The 27,496-nt window shown below is 38.7% G+C and overlaps 1 protein-coding gene across 1 annotated transcript in view; it reads right to left on the bottom strand.

Annotated features, from left to right (window-relative positions):
• LOC126175232 (mitochondrial ornithine transporter 1-like) overlaps positions 1-27,496 on the bottom strand; it is an 81,030-nt gene that overhangs the window by 6,630 nt on the left and 46,904 nt on the right. The window contains exons 4-6 of the mRNA XM_049921866.1: positions 26,546-26,701; positions 25,615-25,795; positions 21,346-21,495 (exon numbers count right to left, since the gene is read on the bottom strand). Of these exons, the coding sequence (XP_049777823.1) occupies positions 21,346-21,495; positions 25,615-25,795; positions 26,546-26,701 (487 nt within the window). The remainder of the gene's footprint in view (positions 1-21,345; positions 21,496-25,614; positions 25,796-26,545; positions 26,702-27,496) is intronic.

The following is a 27,496-nucleotide window of genomic DNA, read 5'->3' on the forward strand; positions in this document are numbered from 1 at the left end:
AGTGATGGATTTCCTCTCCAAGACCAGCGATGACTCTGCCACATCAATTCACAGTAAGTTGCTCTCTATTTATGGGGAGGACACAGTGGATTGCAGCAGTATCCAGTGGTGGTTGCAGAGGTTTAAAGAATGTGATTTCTCTCTACCAGACAATCCACGATGCGGTAGACCAACGACAGCAGTGAGTGATGTGAATAAGGAGACCATTGATCAAATCATCCAAAATGACAGATGTGTGATGACACAACAGCTTGCTGAAGTGACTTGTTTGTCATTGGGTAGTGTGGTATCAGGGTCAGCTCATCAGACTACACCATGACAATGCCAAACCCCATACAGCCCTTATGATGCAGGAGAAAATCAGGAAAATGGGTTGGAAAATTGTTCCTCATCCTCCCTACAGTCTGGACTTGGCTCCATCTGATTTTTACCTCTTTGGTCGTCTGAAGACCCACCTGCATGGTAAAACATTTGATAATGAGAAAGACCTTATTTCCTGTGTCAAGTGATGGTGTAAAAGTCAATCCCCATAATTTTACCAAAGTGCATTTACATCATGGAAAGAACGTTGGGCCAGATGTGTCACAGCTGATGGAAGGCTACATTGAGTAGGCTCAATGTATATCTAAATGTTCCAAGTATGTTAACAAAAAATTTCATTCTCCTCCAGAATAAAAAAATTAGAGACAACTGTGCAAAACTTTTTGAATGCCCTTTGTATGTCTGTTAGATCTTGTTCAGTGCTGTACTGAGTAGAACACAGTTTGCAAATTTTGAGATGGCAGAATTAGAGGAGCTATGTTTTTGCATTAAATTTTGTGTGAAACTCAAGAAAACCGTTGCAGGGACGCACAAAATGATGCAGGAAGCCTACAGTGATGTGTACTTAAGCTTTTGTTGGTGTTATGAATGATTCACATGGTTTAAAAATGGCCAGATGGAAGTTAAAGATGACCCTCATTCAGGATGTCCTTCACTGTCTATCAGCAACACCCATGTCAGGAATGTCAACCAAACTGTGTGTGCTAATTGAAGACTGACTGAGAGACTGCAGAAGAAATTAACATTTCAGTTGTATCATCTCATGATATTCTCAAGCAGCATCTTTGAATGCATCATGTTACTGTCATGTTCATCCCACAGCTCATGAATCAAGATTAGAAAGACCTTTGCATCACAATCTGTGAAGAACTTTTGGATTTCACAAATGAGAACGAGACGTTCCTAAGAGAATCACAACTGGTGACGAGACGTGGGTCTATGGTTACGATGTTGAGGCCAATGTTCAATCTTCTCAAGAGGTTCAGGAATGGTTATCGAATACCAAAAAAGTCTCGTTAGGTCAGGACAAATGTCATAGCCATGCTGATAGTTTTCTTTGACTTTCAAGGGTTAGTTCATCATGAAAAACAACCTTCAGTGAAATTGAAGGCATGTGTGTTAGCAGTATGAGTTCAGGAGGAAGCCCACTGCTAAATATAGAAGAGAGAGTGGGTTGGTAGAAGGAATACTTTGAAGGTCCATATGAGAAGGAGGAGCAACTCCCTGGTGATGTGATAGAAGAAGAAATGGAACTCGATTTGGAAGGCATACGAGATCTACCATTACAGTCAGAGTTTGACAGAGCTTTGGAAGACTTGGGATCAAGTAAGGCACAGATAACATTTCTTTGGAATATCTAAAATCATTGGAAGAAGTGACAACCAACAACTATTGTTGATGTTTACACTCTATGAGATTGGGGACATACCATCAAACTTTTGTTACAATATCAAACATACAGTTCCAAAGATACAAACAGCAGATAGGTGTGAGAGTTAGCAACATAGTCAGCTTAACAGTTCATATGCTCCCAATAATAATTTATGGAAGAATGTAAAAGAAAATTGAGTCTCTCTTAGGTAATTATCAGTTTGGCTTTAGGGACAGTAAAGGCACCAGATAGGCAGTCTGACTTTACACTTCATAATGGAGGCAAGACTTAAGAAAAATCAAGACACCTTCAGATAGTATTTGTTGACCTACAAAAAGCATTCAACAGTGTAAAATGGTGCAACATGTTCGAAATTTTTAGAAAAATAGGTGTCAGCTATAGGGCAAGATGGATAATCTATACTACTATGTAAAGATAAGTCGTAGTTTAACATTGTTACCAAAAATCTCAAAAAACTTTTTGAGCGATTTACTTCAAGTTTTTACATGATACTCTAATAGACATTCGAACAGACACAGGCTACAATATATATATATAAGACTGTCACAAATATAGCTTTTGGCCAATAAGGCCTTCGTCAAAATTAGATGACAAACACACAGTCTCAGGCAACTGAGGCCATACTGTGACTAGCAGCACCAGTGCATGACAGGAGTGGCAACTCGGTGGGGGTAAGGAGAAGGATGGGGTGGGGAGGGGGAGGGATAGTAGGGTAGGGGGGCAGAAAGTGACATGCTAGGGGGGGGGGGGCGGCATGCACACAGAGGTGGGGGGAGGTGGGGGGGGGGGGGATAGAGGAAAAGGAGAGAAGTGAAAAGACTGGGTGCGATGGGGGAATGAGGGCTGTTTAGTGATGGAATGGGATCACAGAAGGGGCTGGATGGGAAAGATGACTAATGAAGGTTGAGGCCAGGAGGGTTATGGGAATGTAAGATATATTGCATGGAAAGTTTCCACCTGTGCAGTTCAGAAAAGCTGGTGTTGGTGGGAAGGATCCATATGGCACAGGCTGTGAAGCAGTCATTGAAATGAAGAATGTCATGTTTGGCAGCGTGCTCAGCAACAATGTGGTCCACTTGTTTCTTGGCCACAGTTTGTCAGTGGCCATTCATGCAGACAGACAGCTTATTGGTTGTCATGCCCACATAGAATGCAGCATAGTGGTTGCAGCTTAACTTGTAGATCACATGACTAGTTTCACAGGCAGCCCTGCCTTTGTTGGGATAGGTGATGTTTGTGACTGTACTGGAGTAGGTGGCGGTGGATGATGCATAGGACAGGTCTTGTATGTAGGTCTATTACAGGGGTATGACCCATGAGGTAAGGGGTTGGGAGCAGGGGTTGTGTAGAGATGGACGAATATATTGTGTAGGTTTGGTGGACGGCAGCATACCACTGTGGGAGGGGTGGGAAGGATAGTGGATAGGACATTTCTCATTTCAGGGCAGGACGAGAGGTAGTCAAAACCCTGGCAGAGAATATAATTCAGTTGCTCCAGTCCTGGATGCTACTGAGTTACGAGGGGAATGCTTCTCTGTGGCCGGATGGTGGGACTTTGTGAGGTGGTGGGAGACTGGAAAGATAAGGCTGGGAGATATGTTTTTGTACAAGGTTGGGAGGATAATTACAGTTTGTGAAGGCTTCAGTGAGATCCCTCCCCCTCCCTGCCCCATCATCCTCCTTACCCCCACCCAATCACCACTCCCATCATGCACTGATGCTTCTGCTCGCAGTGTGGTCTCAGTTGCCTGAGACTGCAGTCATATGTGTGTGAGTTGTGTTTGTGTGCATGCGTGTGTGTGTGTGTGTGTGTGTGTGTGTGTGTGTGTGTGTGTGTGTGTGTGTGTGTGGGCGCGCTCCCGCCTTTGTCATCTAATTTTGACAAAGGCCTTACTGGCTGAAAGCTATATTTGTGACAGCCTTTTTGTTGTTGTCTGCGACTCAGCATCTCCGCTACACGGTGAGTAGCAACTTTTCTTTTCACAATATTGTTACATTCCATTCTGAATTTTCCTTCGTCATAAGTATGTATGTATACTAAATATCTGGGCAAGGCAAATCTCATAGAGTTCTTCAATGATTTTTTTCAAAATTTTGCACGTTACTTCAATAAACATTCAGATGGTCATATGCTACATATCTTTAATATTCATGGTATATAAATATATCAGCTACATAAAGGTGAAACTTAGTTAGCAAAAAACTAAAAATGTTCATTACTGATTTACTTCCAATTTTTATGCAGTAGACTAATAAACATTTGGTTGGACGTAAATTACATACTATATAAAGGGGATAAGTTGTTAGCAAAAAATCTCAAAAAAATTTTGAGCAGTATGTATGTGTGATTAAAAAAAATTCATCTTGTCAGTACACATGTTCCAGATGTATATTTGTATTTTCTGCACCTATGAATATTTAGTTTATTGTTGACAGTCGAAACGGTTGTATGTTTTTTCGAGTGATCAGTGAATTTTTAATTGTGGGAAAGGTGGATCAAAGAATTTGCATTAAATTTTGCTTGATATATGGAATAAAGTGCAGCACTGCATTCAAAATGTTGACTGTGGCTTTTGGCAAATCTATTATAAGTAATACAAGGGTTTATGAGTGACATAAACATTTCAAAGAGGACCCAAAGACGTTGAAGGCGATGACTCCCCTGGATGCCCTAGCACAATTACTGTTTATGATGTGGAAGAAGTAAAGAAAATGGTTCTGGAAAATTGCTGAATCACCATCAGAGAGGTTGCTGATGATGTCAGCATATCCTCTGGCTTCTCCCAAGGAACTTTTTATGGATGTTTTGGGCATGAAATATATAGCACTGAAGTTTGATTTGAAATTGTTGAATTTAGACCATAAACAATGTCATGTAGACATCATTCAGGACATGTTGAATGAAGCCAACAATGATCCAGAACTTATAAAGAAGGCTATAACAGGTGACAAAACAAGGGCATATGGGTATGGTGTGGAAACCAAGAGCCAATCGTCCCAGGATAGTGCATCATGAGTTTCTGCCTTACGGTCACATAGAAGTTACGTGCCATTTGCATGAAACAACCGGAACAAAAGTACTCATGGAAATTGCGTCATGATAACTCTCCTGCTCACACTTCAATGCTTGTCCATGATGTTTTGGTAAAAAAACAAAACCATTGTGTTGTCATAGCCAACATATTCACTGGATGTGGCCCCTTGTGACTTCTTTCAGTTCCCGAGGATGAAGAGAACTGTGAAAGAATGTTATTTTGCCACCATCAATGAAGACAAAAACAGAATTGCTGGAGGAGCTGAACACCCGAAAAGTGAGTCCCAGAAGGCCTTCCAAAATTGGTAAAAGGTCTGGCAGAAATGTAATATATCTGTGGGGTACTACTTTGTATGGGACAAAGTCGAAGTTTATGAATAAAAATAAATAAAGATTCTTTAAAAAAAAATAGTATGTGTATACATGAAATGTCGTTAGCAAAAATCTTGAAAAGTTCTTGACCAATTTACTTCACATTTTTACACAATATTCTAACAAACATTTGGACGGACATAATCTATATGATTTTTAATACATGTAGGTATATCTATACCACAATATACAGACAAGGCATTGTTTAATTTTGTTATCAAAAAATCTTGAAAACTCCTTGACCGATCCGATTAAGATTTTTACACAATGTTCTACTAAATGTCCAGATGGTCTAGGCAACATACTTTTTGAAATATATAAGGTATATAAATATATGTATAATGTGTAAAGGGGAACCATTGTTAGCAAAACTCTTGAAAGTTCTTGACCAAGTCACTTCAAATTTTTATAAATTGCTCAAACAAACATTTGACCAAGCATAGGCTATGTATTTAACTATGTATAAGGGCATTTAAACCCTTAGAAAAATTCTCTCTCTATGAACATTCTTTCTTCATATATACAGCGCTATTGAAAGAGGAGGAACAGGTTTCAAACATTTATTGCTTCCAAACTACAAAAGATAAAAATACAATTCCAACATTCCTGAAAAGAGGAAAGTTCAAATTTTTATGCATTAAATGAGAGCGCCACATGTTACACAGCAAATATCAAAACAGTGCCTCATTCCTTGCCACACACAATGCAGCTGGTCTCTCATTATTGAATTCATAGCTTCAACAATGCGATGTCACAGACTTTCAGGAGTGTCAGACATAGGGGGGACAAAAGTCACAAGGTTTGAGGTCTGGAGTCCTGGGAGGCCACCAGCACTAAGGTTCGTTTTATGCTCCTCCTCTTGCAATCCAACATCCTGGAATGGTGTCATTCATGTAACGTTGGACATGTTTAAAGAATTACGTTAAGTACGTCTGACGTGTGTCAAAACATCAGGGAATAACTTCCATGGAACTATAGGGGGATGTAGAGGGTAAAAACGATACTGAAAGAGATTGGAATGTATCAAGCAAATAATTAAGACACCAGTTGCAAGTGCTACTGTGACAGAGAGGTTGGCTCAGGATAGAAAGTCATGCCAAGCTGCATCAAACCAGTCAGGTGCTTAATAACCCAAAAAAAATTCTTTATAAGGCACTGCTCTTGGTTCATCACACAAGCTGTTCACATGGATAAAAATTAATTATTTCAAGATGTACATTTTTGTTTAGATTTTATCACATGCACATGCTACCTGTCCCTGCCAGCAGTCAACCACTGTTTCCAACCCTCCCTCCTGCTCCCTGCCTCCTTTCCAGCTGGGAAAATGTAGCTATATAGTTGTTTATGTTTGTATGTGAGAAAAAGAGAGAGAGAGAGAGAGAGAGAGAGAGAGAGAGGAGAGAGAGAGAGAGAGAGACTATATAGTTGTCTGAAAAAGGGCTCATATAAAAGCTAGTAAAGTATTCTGTCTAGTTAATGTGGCTTTCTACAAGTCAGCTCTTCCACTATTCAGTGAGTTGTTACCTTTACTTCTTCTCCTGAAATAACATATGTAACATATTTTTCCTAACATTGTAGGACTTTGACAGTTTTTAATAGGATCTATGCCAAACACATCAGCCACTACAGGAGGAAAAATATTTAATTACTTGCATTATTCACATAGTATTGTTTAAAGAATGTTGGCAGTTTTTGGAGACAGATAGTGTTTCCTTCCAAAAATTTAAAGAAATGAAGATGCTGAAAAATAAATAATTACTTTCATAGTCTTAACACACTTACTGAGTATGGAAAGCACACAAATATGTTGTGTTTTGTGAGCTCTGTCAAAAAGAAAAAGAGAACAAAAGTTCTTATAGTTCCTGCTACTACACACTGAATGAATCATCTAAGCCACTCATAATCATTTGACGTGATTATTCCTTTCAATAATTAAATATATAAATATTCACACAAGGAAGAATAACAAAAGGTTATAATTCCAACCAAAAATAAAACAGGAGGAGCCTAAAAGAACAAATAGTAAATACAAAACATTCACAGTTACCAAATGGGCAAGCACATAAAAGTCAGGCAAATTATTCCCTCCACAGTGCCAATAACAGTTGGGATTTAACCACGCTCATTGTTCTGTATGTGTGACTGTTACATCTTGCCTCTGCACAGACTGTCGTGTGGTGAATGGAGGAGAATACACATAAACACATAGCACACAAAAATTTCTTTTGGAGCTTTGCAATTCTTCAGTAATGAACTGTCAAAACAAACCATGTTCCTTTGCCATGTTTGATAGTGTCAGTATATTTGAGCTCGGAGCTATCTTACCATGTTCGTTTGTCATGTTTGATAGTACCAGTATGCTATCTTACTAGTTTAGATGCTTTGACAGTATTGTGTGATACATTGCCAAAAATTTCTTCCTGTAGTCATGCTGTTTGGCTGGATAGCATATGCTTATTTAAAAGATACATGCAATCTCAACAGAATCAATGACAACTTCTCTACCCGCTGTTCTGTGATGTGGCATCTGAGCATAGGTTTCAAGTGACACTGTGATGCCTCCCCCCAAGGTGCAGTTTCCAGTTACATGATAGGTGGGTTATCAAATGTATTTTGTTACCAGTATCAATATCAGGAACAAACTTGATTTTAACTGTGTTCCTACGCCAATGGTTCACTCAAAACATGAGATCCATCCTCTTACAAAAATCTTTGTTAGAGTAACTTCTGTAAGCACTGGCACTGGGAAATTTCCATCCAACAACTAATATCGGTCCATTGATGTCAAACAATAAAGATTTTATTTGCATAGTGGCAATGGACCCATAAGGTGCAAGTGCACATGTTCAAATTTTTGGCTGAGTGGTGTGTCTTGATGATGCAGATAAAGTTGTACCATAAGTACAGTGACATTGGGGAGTATCTGTGGAGAGGTAACACTAACATATGGTTCCTGCAGAGGGGCAGCAGATTTTCCAGTAGTTGCAGGAGCAACAGTCAAGAGCACTGACTAGTAACACACCATTAATCAACTTGGCCTTGTTATTTTGGTATTATGAATGGCCGAAAGCAAGGGGAAACTGGAACAATTATGTTCTCTGATGACATGCAGCTCTATTGTGTGATTTCATGATGAGTACTTAAAATCATATGTAGATTATGCAGCAGCAGGACTAATAATGAATAAGAAAAAAGTGAGTTTGCTACTACGAATACCATGTTGAACACATTATCATAGCGAAAACAGACAAAGCCAAGACCAACCACAGAAGTACAAGTATACAGTATATGCCTACTAACTCCATAGATCTTGGAGAGATTGAAAAAAATATATGAAGAAAAAAAAATGTTTGAAGAGATACAAGAAATAATTACATTCAGCAAGATGAAAATTTAATTGTGAAATCTGATAGTAAGAAAATGAAAAGAAGGAAAAACAGCAGGATATCATAGACAGGGTGAAAGGAATTAACAGGGAAACTGTCTGGTAAAATTTTACACAGAGCACAATTTCATCATTGAAAACACATAATTTATGTGGATAGTTTGTTGGTCTTTTAGAACTCCAGTGTTATGTGCAAAATAGAGCCCTTCAGGGAAATAGCAGGCAGGTTGGGAAAGAATGTCAGTGTGCACTTGCTGGGAGGTCTCATCCAAGAACTGAAAGAGGCTCCCCTGGCCAATACTGAATAAAACGGTGGCAACCAGCTGCACGCAGCACTTCATGTTGCGTCATACCCAGAAAATATCAAGATCCTTCAGTCTGGAGTCAAGTGGAAGGTATAAACCAGAGGATCAGAATATTCTGCGTTTTTCTCAGAAGCGAATTTCTCAACCTCTGCTATCAGGCAGAAAATTGTACATTCCCTCTTTCCCTCTTTCCCTCTCTCCTCTTCCCCCCCCCCCCCCCCCCCCAAATAGATCAGGTATGCACTTCATGCAGGATGTGGCTACTAGAAGAGTAGAAGAGTACAGTATGTATGATGAGCACATGGAAATGTTTTTCATCGGAGGAACCCCTCTTTAGGGACAAGATGAACTGCCTCATGAAAACAAAGAGGGATCAGCAACATTACTGTCAGAGGCTAACTTTTGCTTTTGGAGACTGGAAATATAATATTAGCAAACTGCAGGAGTATCTATGGTAAGGTCTAAAAGTTAGTATTCTTTACAAAAAATAGCACTGTCCACATAGTATTAGCATAAAAATTATTCAGAAGTAAATAACAATGAAATTCTAAATACAAATTGGAGTATATATGGAAAGGACTCCAATAGTGGCAGCATATCTACTGTCGTAAAGAACTCTACAGGGTCTAGTGAAGTTATAAAAAAATCCAAAAGTAAAACACTCTGGTTAAAGTTTAGCATCAAAGGTTGATCAAACATGGTAATTGGATGCTTTTTAGACCACCTGCCTCTGGAGCCATACTGACATAGTGCTTCAGAGAAACTTCAAAAATATCCTAATCATGCCTTTGCTATAGGTGGAGACTTCAGTTTACTGGCTATAGAATAGCAGTCATGTAATTAAAAGTGATCTCAGAGTGCGGGACTACATGAGATTGTTTGAATGCTTTATCTGAAAACTACTTTGAGCAGAGAGGCAACCTCCTGATAATTAATAAACCCAAGTTTTTCAAATTAGTTAATGTAGAGGAGGCATTAGTGATCAAGATCGTTATAGTATCATTGATTACAACTGTTAAAAGGAATGTTAAAAAAGGTAAGAAAATGTTTTTGTTTAACAAGAATGAAAGCAAACCAACTGCAAAGTTTGATTAGTCAACATCAAATATTTAGCCCTGAGGACAAAGATGTGGATCAAAAATGGATGAAATTCAGAAGTATTGTGCAAAATGCCTTAGACCAGTATGTGCTGAGCAAGGTTATGAATGATCATAAAGACCCTTGAACCAATAGCCATGTTATAAAGTTGCTACAAAAGCAAAGAGAGCTTCACCACAGAATGTAAGTGAAGTCAGAGTTTAGTTCACAAGCAAAAGCTGAACACAACAAAATAACCATAAGGAGAACAATGCAAGAAGTGGTCAATGAATTCAAAAGTAAAATTTTGACAACAGATCTGACTAAAAATCAAAAGACATTTTGGTCTTGTGTGAAGTCAGTAAATGGATCGAAATCATCTATTCAGTCACTCAGTGACCATAATGGTATTGGACTGGAAGAGGACAGAAAGAAGGCCAAAATACTAAATTCAGTATTCTGAAATAGTTTTACTGTGGAAGACTCTGATGTGGTTCCTCTTTTCAGTCAACTCACAACTGCCTGTCAATTAAAATTTCAGGCTTCTGGGCCAGAGATGCCTGTGAGATTCTAAGAGACAGTGCAAATAAATTTGATCCCCTTCTAAATGTAGTATATCATAGGTCACTGGAACAATGATGAGGACCAAGTGATCAGGAAAAAAAACAAGTCATTCCCATTTTCTAGAAGGGATGTCACACTGATGCACATAATTATAGGCCTATATCACTGATATCAATCAGTCACATATTTATGGAACATGTTCCATGCTCACACTTTATGACATTTCTGGACAGGAAAAATTTGTTCTATAAACAAAATCAACACTGATTCTGCAAACAAAGATCTTCCAAAACACAGCATGCTCTGTTCATCCAAGTGCCATAGGGACTCAGGTTGATGCCAAGTTCCTTGACTTCTAGGTGACTGCAGTTATGCACTGTCATTTAGTTAGCAAACTACTAATTATCAGATCAGATTTGTGACTGGATTCAGGACTTTATAAGAGATATAACTCAATATGTTATTTGTAATGGGATGAAATCAACAGAGGTAAAGGTAAAAGTAGGCACTCCCCAAAGGACTGTTTACAGCATATACAGGGTGCACCAAGAGGACATAAATATTCAGTGATATGAGAAGAATGATCATTCGAAGTAAAAAATGGCTAGTAAACATTCTAAGATGCATACCAAGAATGTGCTTCACAGTAACAAAGATGAACAAGTGCTCTAGCTTTTAAGATATGCATTGTACAGCCCATGTTTACTGGACTTTTTTCCATGTTTTAATAAATATTACCAACTCTAAAAACATGGGAAGCAAAAATATTGGGTAGAAGTCATTTGTTTCACAGTATATAAGATGAAGAAGTGTCATATCTCTTAAGGTATGCATATTAGAACTCATGTTTACTAAACTTTTGCTTTGAAAGATCATTCCTGTCATACGGCTGAGAACTGATCAGTCCTCCTGGGACTACCTGTATAAATGATTTAATGGATAACATTGGAAGTTCTACGATGCTGTTTTCTTTAGTAAAGTTGGTAACACGGTAACCCCAAAAGACTCCCAAAATGCAGAATGGCCAGCAAAGGGTTGATTATTGGTGCAGGGACTGGTAGTTGACCTTGAACATAAGTAAATCTACTACATTGCTTGTAAATAGAAGAAGAGATCCATTAGTGATTACACTATTGATGTAAAATTGCTGGAAACTCTAAGAACCATAGTATACATAGGAATAACTGTACAGAGTGACCTAAAGTGGAATTACATAAAATAAATTGTGGGAAAAGCACATGTCAGGCTGAGATTCATTGGAAGAATCTTAATGAAACATAGCTGTGGCTAACAAAACATCTGTTCAGCCAATTCTTGAGTATTATCAGGACCTTTTACAAAGTAGGATTAATGGAAGAGATAAAGAAGATACAATGAAGAGTGGCACATCTTGTCATCAGGATAATTTAGCAAGCATGAGAGCATTACAATGGATGTTCAACAAATTCCAGTGGCAGTCACTACAAGAGAAGGGTTGTGCATCACAGAGAAAGTTATTGTTGAAATTCTGAGAGTGCACATATGTCTGGTGAAATGAGTGCTAGGAAAAAATCTGAGAAATCAGAATTCATATGGAAGTTTATGGCAATCATGCTTCCCAAGCACCAACCACAAATGAAAAAGAGGAGGAGGAAACTGATAGAGGTACCCTTTGCTACATGCCACAAGGTAGTTTTTGAAGTATGAATGTAGGTGTAGCTGTAGATTTAAGGATCGTACAAGAAAGGTATCAACATGGAAGAGACACTGAGACCTAAATTTTCAATAAGATGTTACTAAACTGTCCAATATTGACATATTATGAACCATTTGATATTTGCATGTGCATAAATTAAACATTACTTTTTCTGATTTGTTATATTTAGCAAATAAATAACAATATGTCAAAGAATAATTATAATGAGATAATTTCAATGTTCAGGATTTGAAAACACATTTTTGTATCATTCATTTGCAGAAACCCAACAGCAACAGACACAATTATACATGCCACATCGAATCACTCACAAAATTCCAAACTAGCAGCTTTCTAACTCATGATATGCAGACTGACTAAAGTCCAACTCAGCAAAGAAAACTATGACAAAGAATTAGAAACAATACAACACATAGCCAAAATGACAAGTATAACACCCACATAATACAAAACTGAACAATAAACTCAAGACAAAACTAAAGAAAAATGAAAATAAACAGAGGATGCAAGCACCACAAAGCTCCACATCACTACAGTGCACACGAACAGAAATACCCATGACATGTTTAACATAAAGAAATGGTATACTTTGACAAACAAACACAAATCAACACAGAGGATAGCAAAGATACTGAAGAAATAAGGATTCCACATGGCATACAGAACAATGAATGCTACCAGTCACATTTACAAATGCCAAAAGTAAAACCAAACAAATACCAAGGGGCTGGTATACACCAGTTATAACATCAGTAGTGTGAATCAGTGTACCTGGGAATGGCTGGCAGAAATGTCAAAACTAGATACAAAGAGCACATAAGAACTCTAAACATGAGAACAGTCAATTTGTCTTTCCTGAATACCCAATAAAGCATATAAAATCAAACAATGGAAAATTCAGGATGGAATGTAACAATATAATCAACAGTTGCTACTCACCATGTAGCAGAGATGCTGAGTCGCAGATAGGCACAACAAAAAGACTTTCACAATTAAAGCTTTCAGCCACTGGCCTTCATCAACAATATACACATATATGCACGTGCGTGCGCGCACACACACACACACACACACACACACACACACACACACACACACACACACACACACACACAAGACTGCAGTCTCAAACAATTGAAATCACACTGCGAGCAGCAGCACCAGTGCGTGATGGGAGTGGCAACTGGGTGAGGGTAAGGAGGAGGCTGGGGTGGGGAGGGATAGTATGGTGGGAGTGGCAGACAGTGAAGTGCTGCAGGTTAGACAGAGGGAGGGGAGAGGTGGGGAGGGGGGGGGAAGTAGAGGAAAAGGAGAGAAATAAAAAGACTGAGTGTGGTGGTGGAATGACGGCTGTGCAGTGCTGGAATGGGAACAGCAAAGGGGCTGGATGGGTGAGGACAGTAATTAATGAAGGTTGAGACCAGGAGGGTAACGGGAACATACAATGCATTGGAGGGTAAGTTCCCACCTGCGCAATTCAGAAAAGCTGGTGTTAGAGGGAAGGATCCATACGGCACAGGCTGTAAAGCGGTCATTGTAATGAAGGATATCATGTTTGGCAGCGTATTCAGCAACAGGGTGATCTACTTGCTTCTTGCCCACAGCTTGTTGGTGGCCATTAATGCAGACAGAGAGCTTGTTGGTTGTCATGCCTACATAGAATGCAGCACAGTGGTTGCAACTTAGCTTTTAGACCACGACTGGTTTCACAGGTAGCCCTGCCTTTGATGGAATAGATGATGTTAGTGACCGGACTGGAGTAGGTGGTGATGGGAGGATGTATGGGACAGATCTTGCATGTAGGTCTATTGCAGGGGTACGAGCCATGAGATAAGGGATTGTGGGCAGGGGTTGTGTAAGGATGGACAGGTGTATTGTGTAGGTTTGGTGGATGGCAGAATACCACTGTGGGAGGGGTGGGTACGATAGTGGACAAGACATTTCTCATTTCAGGGCACGACGATACCCTGGTGGAGAATGTAATTCAGTTACTCCAGTCCTGGGTGGTACTGACTTACAAGGGGAATGCTTCTCTGTGGTGGACGGTGGGACTTTGGGAGGTGGTGGGAGACTGGAAATGTAAGGCACGGGAGATTTGTTTTTGTACAAGGTTGGGAGGATAATTACAACCAGTGAAGGCTTCAATGAGAGCCTCGGTATAATTCGAGAGGGACTGCTCATCACTGCAGATGCAATGAACATGGGTGGCTAGACTGTATGGAAGGGAGTTCTCAGTATGGAATGGGTGGCAGCTGTCAAAGTGGAGGTATTGCTAGTGGTTAGTAGGCTTCATATGGAGAAAGGTACTGATGTAGCCATCTTCGAGGAGGAGGTCAACTTCTAGGAAGGTGGCTTGTTGGATTGAGTAGGACCAGGTGAAGCAAATGGGGGAGAAGTTGTTGCGGTTCTGGAGGAATGTGGATAGGTGCCCTCACTTTCGATCCAGATAGCAAAGATGTCATCAATGAATGTGAACCAGGTGAGGGGTTTAGGATTCTGGATCTTTAGGAAGGATTCCTCTAGATGGCCCATGAATAGGTTGATAGGATGGTGCCATGTGGGTGACAATAGCTGTACCCAGGATTTGTTTGTAGATAATGCCTTCAAAGGAGAAGTAATTGTGGGTGAGGATACAATTGGTCATGGCAACCAGGAAGGAGGTTGTTGGTTTGGAATCCATCGGGCACTGGGAAAGGTACTGTTCAGTAGTGGTAAGGCCATGGGCATTAGGAATGTTAGGGTCCAGGGAAGTGGCATCAACAGTGACAAGCAGGGCACCATGTTGTAAAGGGACAGGAACTGTGGAGAGTTGGGTACAGGGAAGTTGCATCAACAGTGACGAGCAGGGCACCATGTTGTAAAGGGACAGGAACTGTGGAGGAGTCAGTGGAAGAAATGGTTGGTATCTTTCATATAGAAGGGTAGGTTCTGGGTAATAGGTTGAAACTACTGGTCTACAAGAGCAGAGATTCTCTCAGTGAGCGCACAGTAACTGGCCACAATGAGGCGTCCTGGCCGGTTAGGTTTATGGACTTTAGGAAGCATGTAGTAGGTAGGAGTGCAGGGAGTGGTAGGGGTGAGTAGAGAGATGGACTCTGGGGAGAGGTTCTGGAATGGGCCTAAGGATTTGAGTAGTGACTGGAGGTCCTGCTGGATTAGTGGAATGGGGTCACTGTGGCAAGGTTTGTAGCTGAAAGTAACTGACAGTTGGCTGAGTCCTTCCGCCAGGTAATCCTTATGGTTCAAAACAACAGTGGTGGAGCCTTTGTCTGCATGTAGGATTATAAGGTCAGGATCAGTTTTTAGATGGTGGACTGTAGTTCTTTCTGCAGATGGAAGGTTAGTCTGTATGTTAAGGGATTCTGGGAATGATGGTGAGGCAAGGTTTGAAGTTAAGAAATTTTGGAAAGTTAACAGGGGGTGGTTTGGGGGCATTGGGAGGTGCATCACAGTTGGATGTAGGAGTAAACTGAGTTAGGCAAGGTTCAATGTTGGTCTTTGGTTGAATCTGATTGGTAGGGTTGGTGGCGAAAAAGTGTTTCTGCTGTAGGAACCAGGAGAAGGAGAGAAGGTCTTTAACAAGTCCTGCATGATTGAATCTGGGAGTTACATTCCATCATGGATTTTCCATTGTTTAATATAACAAACAGGTTAGTTGCTACATATAGCGGAGATGCTGAGTCGCAGAAAAGCACTACAAAAAGACTGTCACACAATTAACTTTTGACCAACAAGGCCTTTGTCAAAATTAGACAACATACACACACATACACACATCATGCAAATGCAACTCACACACAGTTGCATTTGTGTGTGTGTGTGTGTGTGTGTGTGTGTGTGTGTGTGTGTGTGTGTGTGTCTGTGTGTGTCTACTTTTGACAAATCCCTTATTGGCTGGAAGCTAATTGTGAGACAGTTCTTTTGTTGTGTCTTTCGGTGAATCAGCATCTCCACTATATGGTGAATAGCAACTTCCTTCTCATTATATTGTAATAAAGCATGTACATGAACGAGCTAACATAGAAAAGAATATGAAAACTTTTGGGATGAACAATCACAACAGAAAATGTTTTGAAAAGATAAAGAGTCTTGGCTGCGAAACAGCTTTAATATTTTATATTATGCTATTAACATATTTTGTCTTATTTAAGCACAACAGGTGTTAAACATATAGGCTGCCATCCAGGCAAAAGTCTTAGCAGGCAAACGCCACTGTGCTAAGACACTCATATGGATGACAGCCTATGTGTTTAACACTTGTTATGCCAGCCAATCTGAATATGCCTTAAACAAGGCAAAATACATTATTGGCAGAGTATAAAATAATAAAGCCTATTTTGCAACCAAAACTGTTTATTTCTTCAAAACATTTATCAATGGTTTCTGTATCATCTTGGCATGAACTGGAGAAAGTACTACAACAGAAAGCTCCTAACACCGCAGGAAAACTTTCACATTCTGGTAGGAGGATTCCTTCCAATTGATATGAAAGTAATGAATGGCCAAATCAATATAAGTAACAATACATCAATCATGTTAGCCACTACCACAATAACAAATGCAGATGTAGACCATAACCAGAGTATACAGGGTGGATAAAAATGTCACGAAATTTTAACCCTGGTTAGCTGATGCCTGTAGGAACCAAAATTACTAATATTGTTTAGGTTAACAATGCACCATTTTTAAACTACAGAAACTTGGCGCCACGCACTCTGATTGTCCATGGGATTGCCCTGTTGATGTTCGTTGGTTGAGGGGCAGCGCTATGGTTGTCAGTTCACACATACAAACATTCCTTGCACCCTCACCGCCCCAATGTGATACGCACATGTGTCAAATAGATCTTGCTGCTTGTGTCCACCTCATGTCAGAGCCATTCACATGTAAGCTTCGCTGTGGAGCACACAAATGTCACCTGAGATTTAGTCATACAGTAAGCATGGTGACACAGTATTTGTTTGAAGAACAATGAGATATAGTTTTTGTTTATAGACTAGCCGACAGTAATGTGCATGAAGCTTGTATGAGGAATGGTACCCAGCAAGACGCCACCCACGCCTATAAATGTTTAGAGCAATTCACCTGCGACTTGGCAAAACAGATTCATTAGCAGGATATGATGGTGATGCTGGAAGACCTTGAACATGATGGGATGCTGCATTTGAAGGGACTGTTCTCGAGCATTTCAAGGAAGCAAGGAAGCACCTATGACAAGTACTTGAGCGGTTGGACACAACATGGGGGTCACTCATCGGTTAGTCTGGGAGGTTTTGAGGGGTGATGGCCAGCATCCATTTAGTTTCCACCCTGTCCATGACCTATATCCTGTAGTGGACTATGAACACAGGCTAGGGTTTTGCTGGTGGTTTCTGCAACATGTTGGATGGGATTCCGACTTCCCCACCATTGTGTTGTTTACTGACAAGTGCACCTTCCACTGGGATGGTCTTTAAAACATTTGAAATGTTCATTACTGGGCAAGGGGAAATCCTCATGTCACATATATCCATGGACACCAGGAATGATTTTTGCTCAACATTTGGGCAGGCAGAGTGGGTGGCCATCTGATTGGGTCAGTCCGCCTACCTCCTCGACTTACCAGGGCAAATTATCTCCACTTTTTGTAAGAAACACTACCCGGCCTGCTGGAACATGTTCACCTGGACATACAGTTATGCGTGTTGTTGCAGCAAGATGGGGCACGTGCAAATAACAGTTTACTGTGTGCGGATATTTAAATGAACTCTTTGACAGCCAGGTAGTTGGTAGAGGTGCTTGTAGGGCATGGCCCCCGCGATCACAGACCTCATGCCACTGGACTTTTTCCTGTGGGGATTCTACAAGGTTCTAATTCACCCACCCGGACATGAACCACCTAGAATGGATTAATGGATCACATTCAACATGCTGCCAATCATATCAGGGCAATGCCAGGAATCTTTGAAAGAGTTTGGCAAAACACCGTTCAACGTTACCAAGCTTGTGTCGTGTCAGATGGTCACCAGTTCGAGCACCTGCTCTAAGTTAACCATGACACAATTTGTAAAAGACTTTTTGTACATGAACTAACAGCTGTTGATGGGTTTCTTCCCAGTACATCTTATCATGAAACTACAAAGGGTGTGTTGGGACCCAGATGGATTCACCCTCAGGCCCCCAGAGTTGGAGGCTTGCGCACTACCACCGAACGTGTGGGCCACCTTGGATACATCGCGATCTCCGGCAGGCAAAGCATTCACGGTCATGCATTGCTCAGAGCATTCGGCAACAGGGCAATCTCATGGCCAATTATCGCGTGTGGTGCCAAGTTTCCATAATTCAAAAATTGTGTGTTGTCAACCTACACAACATTAGTAATTTTGGTTCCTACTGGCATCAGCTATCCAGGGTTAAAATTCAGTGACAATTTTTCTCCACCCTGTGTAGCTTATTGTAAAAAAGAAAACAAAAAACACATAATATGCAAAAGAATATTAAACTACACACAGGCACCACAACACAAACAAAAGATGAACAAGACACACAGAGTATCAGTTGGCAACACCCCATTCAGTAAACACACCAAACCAAAACACAGTCAACAGCAGAAGTGTGGTGTTAAGTCAAAATGTGTTCATAAAATGCTGAAACCAGACATTCTGGGTACATGGACCAACTATGTACAGCTGCACAATGGCACATATGCACTAATAATATCATAAACAGAAACAAAGTAGCAAGTTAATCTCTCAAAATTTGTGCTACAAGAAGTTTTCTCTCACCTAAGAACAAGAGAATAACAAAGAACTGTAACATAATAACAAATCTGTACTTATTATATAAGGAAATTACTACACACAAAAACAAATACATATTACGTGCTACTGAAGATGCTTCATAAATAAAAAGGAGTGAAACACATATGGCACAATACAAATAGCCTTTCATTTAGTTCATTGGAAGAACCTAATCTTTATCCATTTACCTGCAACATGTGGCACCAGTCACTTAAAACAATTGTCAGAAAACAACTGCATGCTAATGTGTTTGAACATAAGTGTTACAGTAAAGAAGCTTATCAGCAGTCATACTGTTTTGAAATTTCAGGCTGGTTCAAAGGCTTCATATCAGATGCAACAGCCTGCCCCAGCAAATGCACTCACATATGATATAAGCAATATATTCTGAGAAATAAAATTTAATGTACAAACTAAACACTGAAATTAAGAACAAAAATAAGATTTAAGAAACAAGAAAATGCTACACTGATCAAAAGTAATAATGATTATAGAGTGCAATAAATTAAAAACATTTGAAACTGAATGAAAGAAAACATTAACACAGAAAATCTTTCCTGCTACGTATTGCTGTTCTTATCATGATTTTGAACTGCCTATGTCTTATTCTGAAATCATCCCTATCTTTTTTATCCTCTCAGTATTAAAGGAAAAGAAATGGCTGAATTTGAAATCTCAGCACTATACCAATATGAAGTAAAGAGCTATTGGATGTGTTACTTGTCATTTTCTGTTTGCATATGTTAGCAGATGGATAATAATAATTTTGTGCAACACAGCCACTATACATTCAAGTGGTCAGTTGAAAATAAATTATTATGAGTGAAAGCAGCTATAGAGTGCTGGAGTCCATGCAGCAAGTACAAATAACAGCAAAACTCACAGCACTTGAAGAAGATGGCTGGGTTGCTTGTTGAAATATTGTGCTTAAAATGGAAACAACAACTCGGCAGAACACATGGAATGCACAGTATTAGTCGATCACACCAAGAAAACCTGAGAGATTACAGTAGTCACTATGTTTAGATGTTTAATTTTGGATAATATTTCACTCTGTGAACTCTGTTATTGCGAACCACTCAGAACAGCAGTGCCTCTTTTTTCATTATTGTGGAAAAATGTTTCATACGCTAAATTCAAAAACAATTTTCAACATCGCAATTTCCGGTGAAATGTTGCTGCTCTGAATGGATCCAATGACTGTGGTTCTTCTTTAATCATGCATACCAGCAAATGGAAATGATTAAAGAGAGGGAACAATACAATTACATGCTTTTCTTCACTGCAAGTGTACATGTTGCCACAATCACAATTGAAGTAGTTAAAGTAGTAACCCCAGCAGAATATTCCACATTTCTGACAAATTCAAAAGAATCTAAGATAAGCACAAGATGTGAAGTCAATTTACAATATAACTGTTCACAAGATGAAACAATGGAAAATCCAGGATGAAATGCAATAATATTATGAAAAGGAAAGTTGCTACTCACCATATAGCGGAGATGCTGAGTCGCAGATAGGCATAACAAAACACACACACACAAATGCAAACACAACTCACACACACGACTGCAGTCTCAAGCAATTGAAACCACTTGTGTGTGTGTGTGTGTGTGTGTGTGTGTGTGTGTGTGTGTGTGTGTGTGTGTAGTGTGTAGTGTGTGGGTGTGTCTATATTGCTGATGAAGGCCTTAATGGCCAAAAGTTTAATTTATTTATGACAGTCTTTTTGTTGTACCTATCTGCAACCCAGCATCTCCACTATGTGGTGAGTAGCAACTTTCCTTTTCATAATATTGTTCACTAGATGGAGAGGTCTGAACATTTCTTGTGTAATCCTGAATTTGTATACATCTGTTTCCACCACATAGCATTTGTGTATACAGTCACAAAACCCTCAGAATTTTCATGTACATGTATAAGTTGAACTTCTCACAGATGGTACAAATTATTAGCAAGATCTGTTGATGACAAAAAATATTCAGAAAACGGAATGTAAAGGACAAAATAACTAAGATTATTAAGTGCTTCTAATGACTCTATAATCCAAAATAAATCCTTCACTCTGCAGCAGAATGTTCACAGCTATAAAACTTCCTGACATTTTAATGTTCTTACAAAGCAACTGGACATGTCAGTAGATAGGGAAAGGAAAAGATCCAGACTCAAGTTCCCATACAAAACATAGTTTTAAAATGTCAAAAGTTTCAGATTCTGTAATAATTCCTCCTGTGGTACTTGCCCATGAATAATAATAATTGAAAGTAGAATCCAAAAATTATTATTTTTTTTTTTTTTTTACTAATAACGGAGTCATCTGTTTGAAAGAAGAAAAATGACAGTGGGGATTTCTCAACTGCCACTTATGTGAACTTATAATCATTATTTGTGTAATAAATGTTTTATAACATAAATATACCTTCTTTCTGAATGATACGCATCAGGACTGAAGTCATTGTCTCCTTTGAACCTGCTACCTGAATACGTGATTTTATCACATCAGCAGGAAATGTGACCATCCAGAATACGACTCCACCAATTGCACCTGAGGCCATTGTCTTGAGGGGTCCTAGATCATACAAACATTCCACTTCAGCAGAAAATTATAAGAATACTATGCACTCACAAATGAAATGTCAAAATTGAAGAAGTAACATAATATTAATTTCAGAATTTATGTTTTCTTTCTTAATTTTTTAGTTTTATTCTTGCCACCTCATTCCAAAGCTGATAACACAGACAGATATGTACTTTAATAATTTAATAATTTATGCCCCTAAATCAGCTGAAACTAATGAAATTAAGAAAAACACAGTAAGGAAAACTTCGGTAGTATGTGAATTATTTAGGAGTTAAGGACACCCCTCACTGAATAGCAGAAATGTTGAGGTGTCGTCAAGCACACACAAAAGAGATTAAAACCTGCTAGCACTTGGAAGAAATAGAGTACGAGTACAAACACACACACACACACACACACACACACACACACACACACACACACACACACACACAGACAGAGAGAGAGAGAGAGAGAGAGAGAGAGAGAGAGAGAGAGAGAGAGAGATTGTGTCATTTTATCTAAGAAATAATCTTTTTTACATAGCTTCTTGAAGTAGTGATTTGTGTTTCATTCAAATGGATAAACTGGAATACTGTGCTATCATCCACATTTGGTGATGGTCCAAAGGGATATTTCTTCTTCTTCAGTGGTTGAGAAATGGGTGGCTGATTTCAAACATGTTTCTCTTTACTTCTCTTTAAGATGATCCACATGAAGGGTGTAGCAAAAAGGCACCAACAAATAGCTAACCCCATAGACATATTACAAGAAGGAATAAATAACATTTTACACGAAGAAATAAACTGACAGATTTGTTAAGTGTTAGCAAAAATCAAATGTGTTGATCATTTTTAAAAAATTCAACTGATTTTTTACTTTGAATGAGACAGGGCTCCACCATTTGTTACCAGAAATAAAACAACAACCAAAGCAGTGGACAGAAAACCTTGGTCTTCACGGTAAGGTAATTTCCTGTGTTATGTAGAATGAAAAAGGATTCTTCCTTATTCATTGTCTGGCAAACGATAAAACAATAACTGGTGAATACAAACTAGGTTTCTAGAAGAAACAGTTTAAAAAGTTCCTTTAAGAATAGGCAAGCTAGGGGATCTGAAGTATAAATGACTGAAACATCCTCCCCAACCAACATATTTGGGTCCCTCTGACTTTTCAACTGTTACCATATCTTGTTTTAAGTTCAATTAAGAGACAACAGGAAATAGGTATTTTACAAACATCCTGGAGTTCAATTTCAGGGATAGGATCTATTTACTGAAAAAACAAGATCAAAGTGAATTCACATAAAAGGAGACAACATTGAAAAATAGGTGTCTTTCAGTGCCAAACCATGAACATTTCATGTTGCCCTTGTATAACATTGGCTTAGAAACTGGAACCACAACTGCAATTGTGTCATTATGATCTTGTTTTAGCACAGGGAACAGAGTCTAAATTGTTAATATTTGATATCACACCTTTAGCTTGAGGGCAATATTATAAAAAGGGAAGAGGAAGTAAATGAAAATGAGATGGGAAATATGATACTGCAACAAGAACTTGACAGAGCACTTGAAAGATCTAAGCCAGGACAAGGCCTATGGAATAGATGACATTCTGTCAGAAGGACTGAGATCCTTGGGACAGCCAGCCATGACAAAACTATTACACCTGGTGTGGAAGATACTGAGACAGATGAGATACCCAAAGACTTAAAAAAAAAAATTTAATAATTTCATTTCTGAGGAAAGCAGATGCTGACAGGTGTGAATACTATTGAAGTAATAGTTACAGAAGACATGGTTGAAAAATCTGCAAAATATGGACACGAATTATTTACAGAAGAATGGAAAAACTGGTTGAAGCCAGAGTTTGGATTCTGGAGAAATGTTGGAAACCATGCAATGCTGACTGGGATACACTATTTGAAATTCTGAAGGTAGCTGGGATAAAATACAGGGACTGAAAGATAATGTATAAGTAATACAGAGATGAGATGTAGTTACATGAGTTCCTTGAAAGGGAAGCAGTGGCTGAAAGGACATGAGACAGGGGTGTAGCCTATCCCCAATGCTATTCCAATTTGTCAGTGTTACATATTGAGCAAGCAGTGAAGGAAACCAAGAAGAAATTTGGAAAGTGAATTAAAGTTCAGGGAGAAGAAATCTGAATTCTGAGGTCTGTAATCTTACCAGAGACAACAAAGGACTTGGATTGGTAGTTGAACAAAATGAATAGAGTTTTTAAATGAGATTATAAAATGAACATCAACAAGGGTAATGGAATGTAGCTGAATGAAATGTTGAGAGGGAATCAGATAAGGAAATGAGACACTAATAGTAGTACAGGATTTTGTTATTTGGGCAGCAAAAAACTGATGATGGGCAAAGTAAAGAGGATATAAAATGCAGATTGGTGATAGCAAGAAAAGCATTTCTAGAAAGAGGAATTTTTTTAACACCTAATACAAACTTAAGTGTCAGGAAGTCGTTTCTGAAGATATTTGTCTGGAGTGCTGCCTTGTACAGAATTGAAACATGGACAATAAGCAGTTCAGATAACAATAGAATAAATGCTCTTGAAATGTGATGCTTCAGAAGATTAGATGAGTAGATCTAGTAACTAATGAGGAAGTACTGAAACCCAAGGAAAAAAAGAAATTTATGACACAGGTTGACTAAAAGAAGGGATTGGTTAGAACAACACATTCTGAGACATAAAGGGATCACCAATTTGGTGAGATATGTGTGTGTGGGTGTGGGTGTGTGTGTGGGGGGGAGGGGGGGGGGATAGGAAGACCATGAAGTAAATACAGTAAGCAGGTTCAAACGGATGTATGTTGCAGCAATTATTATTAGTAAAACTAGCTTGTATTTCCTATATTCTTTCTACTCTGCTGCTGTTCTCGCAAGTGTACCATTTTTTACTCCTCCAGACCTATCACTTCAGCCTTTCTTGAATTTCAGTATTCAGTTTATTTATTCATGACTGCTGTTTCACAAATAGCATATGAACCAACTTTGGTCTTTCACATCATCATGCAGCTCTTCACACTGCAGTATTTGGTGAAAAGCAAGTATATGTCGCCTATTGTTTGATAGACAATTAGCTTATTTCAAAGCTCAAAAATAATCTATCTTTTTTTAAAGTGAATTGGTTTACTGTCTGTCATATCATCTTTAGTGTGCTTAATCGAGTAAGAAAATGACGGTGCATGTAGTTTATGATATTAACAGAAGCAAGGAGCATTGTACTGCAGTCACAGAGTTCACCACAGTTCATGTTTTGGCAACTATTTATTTCAGATCTTTCCTTCCCCTTTCTAGCATTGTACCGCAGTCACAGAGTACACCATAGTTCATGATTTGGCAACTATTTATTCCAAATTTTTGGCTAGATGCCCTTCCTGCTGCTGCTGTCATCAGTCAACCTAAGGGAGTAAAGCTACAGGTGTTATCAGTCTGGGAGCTGCCTAAACTTTGTTCTGTGTGTTATTGTACTTTAAACGATTTATGTTTCATGTTTTCTGATGCCACACTCACATTTAGTTAAATCAGTGTGAGAAATTAACAATAACTCACCTTCAGGCTGGCTAGTGTAGGAGGCCAAGTGTCATGAAGAATGTTGATTTAATGCTGATCTGGTACACCTCTGTGTTTCGTAAGGTAGAGTAATTTTTCTTATGCTATATAAGCCAGTTGGCAAACTGACTGGTATCAGAATATTTATATTGCATTGGAACACAGGAATAACCATTGAAAAAGTTTTCTCTACAATCTTAACACATGGACATTCAGATATTTGGAAATACTTCAGTCCCAAATCTCTTACGGGGGCACAGATTAGTAGAAATTTTCTTGCTTTCAGTGGCAAGATGCACTGACAGAGAATAGACTAAAATTACACAAAATTATACATAGTGTTCACATCAGCTTGGAAGTACAATATTCATACAATTTTTATCTGTTGTTCATGATTAAGTTCACTAACCACATAATTTTGTGGCAATTAAATATGTTGGCAACTTTATAAGATTATATTCTGTGTTATGCATTCATAATTTTTTCATCTTTATAAGCTTCTTCTCTAAAGTACACATTTCTCTCGGCTAATTTGCTCTTTACTTACCTATATCATCTTTTGTTTGCCCTTGTGGAGTAAGGAATGTTCTAGATGCCTCATATCCTCCAAAAAAGAAAAAATACCCAGGCATTTCACGGGCAATTGTTGATGTTAATCCTCTGAACAAACCACTGATCCCATCTTTTTGTAAGATATTCTTCGTTAAGCGGAATGGTCCAATTTTACTCTGGATGAGAAAGATATGTGAAATAAAGATTAAATTCAGAGTACTAGATAATGTGCTGATTCAAATGAAACTGCATGAGTTTGTTTCATTCAGTCAAACTTTAATTCCAGAAGTCTGCTGAACTCTTGCAGGACTTTCATTGCAATTAAAGTCCCCATCATTTTTACAGCACAAATGAATGATTAAAACAGCACATTTGAAAATTATTTCTAACAATATAAATCAATAAATGTCCAAAAATGTGTGTTTTATAGCTGGATGGATGACATGGACTCAACTGATTTGGCTAATAAAAATCTAGTTAATTTCATTTGGAGTGTAATCATTTCATCACCATGTGTGTGTGTGATGGTGTACATTCTCCACCAAAGAAATGGGAAAGGAATTACTTATAGCCTTATCATTACAGAATCAACATGTACTAGACTACATAGAGTAAGAAATTTAATTACCAATAAGGTGTAGTTTTTTTATAAAAAAAAAGAAAAAAAGAAAAGGCTACAAAGAGTAGATTCAGTGGGACAGGAACCTATCACACTACACATTATTGATCTTCCTATGATCTTGCCTTAGTACACATTACAGTATAAAAAGATAAATTTCATTTTCACATGTAGCACCTGCTAGAATCTCCTGAAATAGTTTTGTGCATTCATCAAAACATTTTTGAACTCTCCCACTTAAAAAAATGACCAAAAATATTTTTATGTATCAAAAACACACTTTTCACCAGTTAAGCACAATACTAACCACTGTATCCCCTTGTTTCAGTGATTGCATCTGAACTTCCCGCATGGCTTGTAGTTGGCATTTAACCAGCTCTGTAGGGCACAAAACAAGGGATGAAAAGAAGGCAGCAAAGAAACCTGCAGAAGCATTTGCAAGAGTGCTCAGATCACCAGTATTCTGGAAATTAAAGGAAAATTTCATTACTTTGACATACAAGAAATCAGTTGCGTTATAATTATCTAGTTGCTAACCAGTTTATATTCACAAGGGCCTTCTGAAACCAATGCCTTATATTTTGCTGTGTTGACTTTGTGTGCCCAGCCAGATTATGTTGATGTGGAAGTAATTTTTTAATTTTTTGCTAGTCTCCTGTTAGTTTCATTGTCCTGTGACAAACAGCAGTAGTAAGGGAGCATTCCAAAATGGTGCCTCCCATCAAGGTGTTTATGAAACAGATATGTGTCATTGAATTCTTTACTGGTTAGCAAACTGTACCAACTGAAATACATTGATGCTTGTTAAATCTGTATGAAAACAATGCAGTAGATGTGACTAATGAGATGAAGTGGGCACTGTGTTTCATTAGCGGTGAAAATGATATGCCTTAAAGGGCACACCCCAGTTGATGCTGCTCATTTCCCATCCCTCATAATGAACTGTTTCTCATCCAACTCAACTGAGATGACTGATAAATTATGACCAAGGAATTTTGTACAGTGTTGGCTGTAATGCCTTAGACAAAATGTTATGCATACCTCAGTTATCACAAAGTGTGTGTGAAATGGTAATTTGTTGGGGCTTGCTGATTGATATGAGGCTGAAACTGGCAATTTTCTGGACACCAGAGATGAGACTTGGCATTACAACTAAGAGCCAGAATCCAAAAGACAGCCCTTTGAGTGGAAACATGTGAGTTCTCTGTCAAAAAAGAAGTTCAAGAAAAAGCCATCTGCAGGTAATGTGACGTGCACA

Source organism: Schistocerca cancellata, chromosome 3, assembly GCF_023864275.1.
Source record: "Schistocerca cancellata isolate TAMUIC-IGC-003103 chromosome 3, iqSchCanc2.1, whole genome shotgun sequence".
Taxonomy (NCBI): Eukaryota; Metazoa; Arthropoda; class Insecta; order Orthoptera; family Acrididae; genus Schistocerca; species Schistocerca cancellata.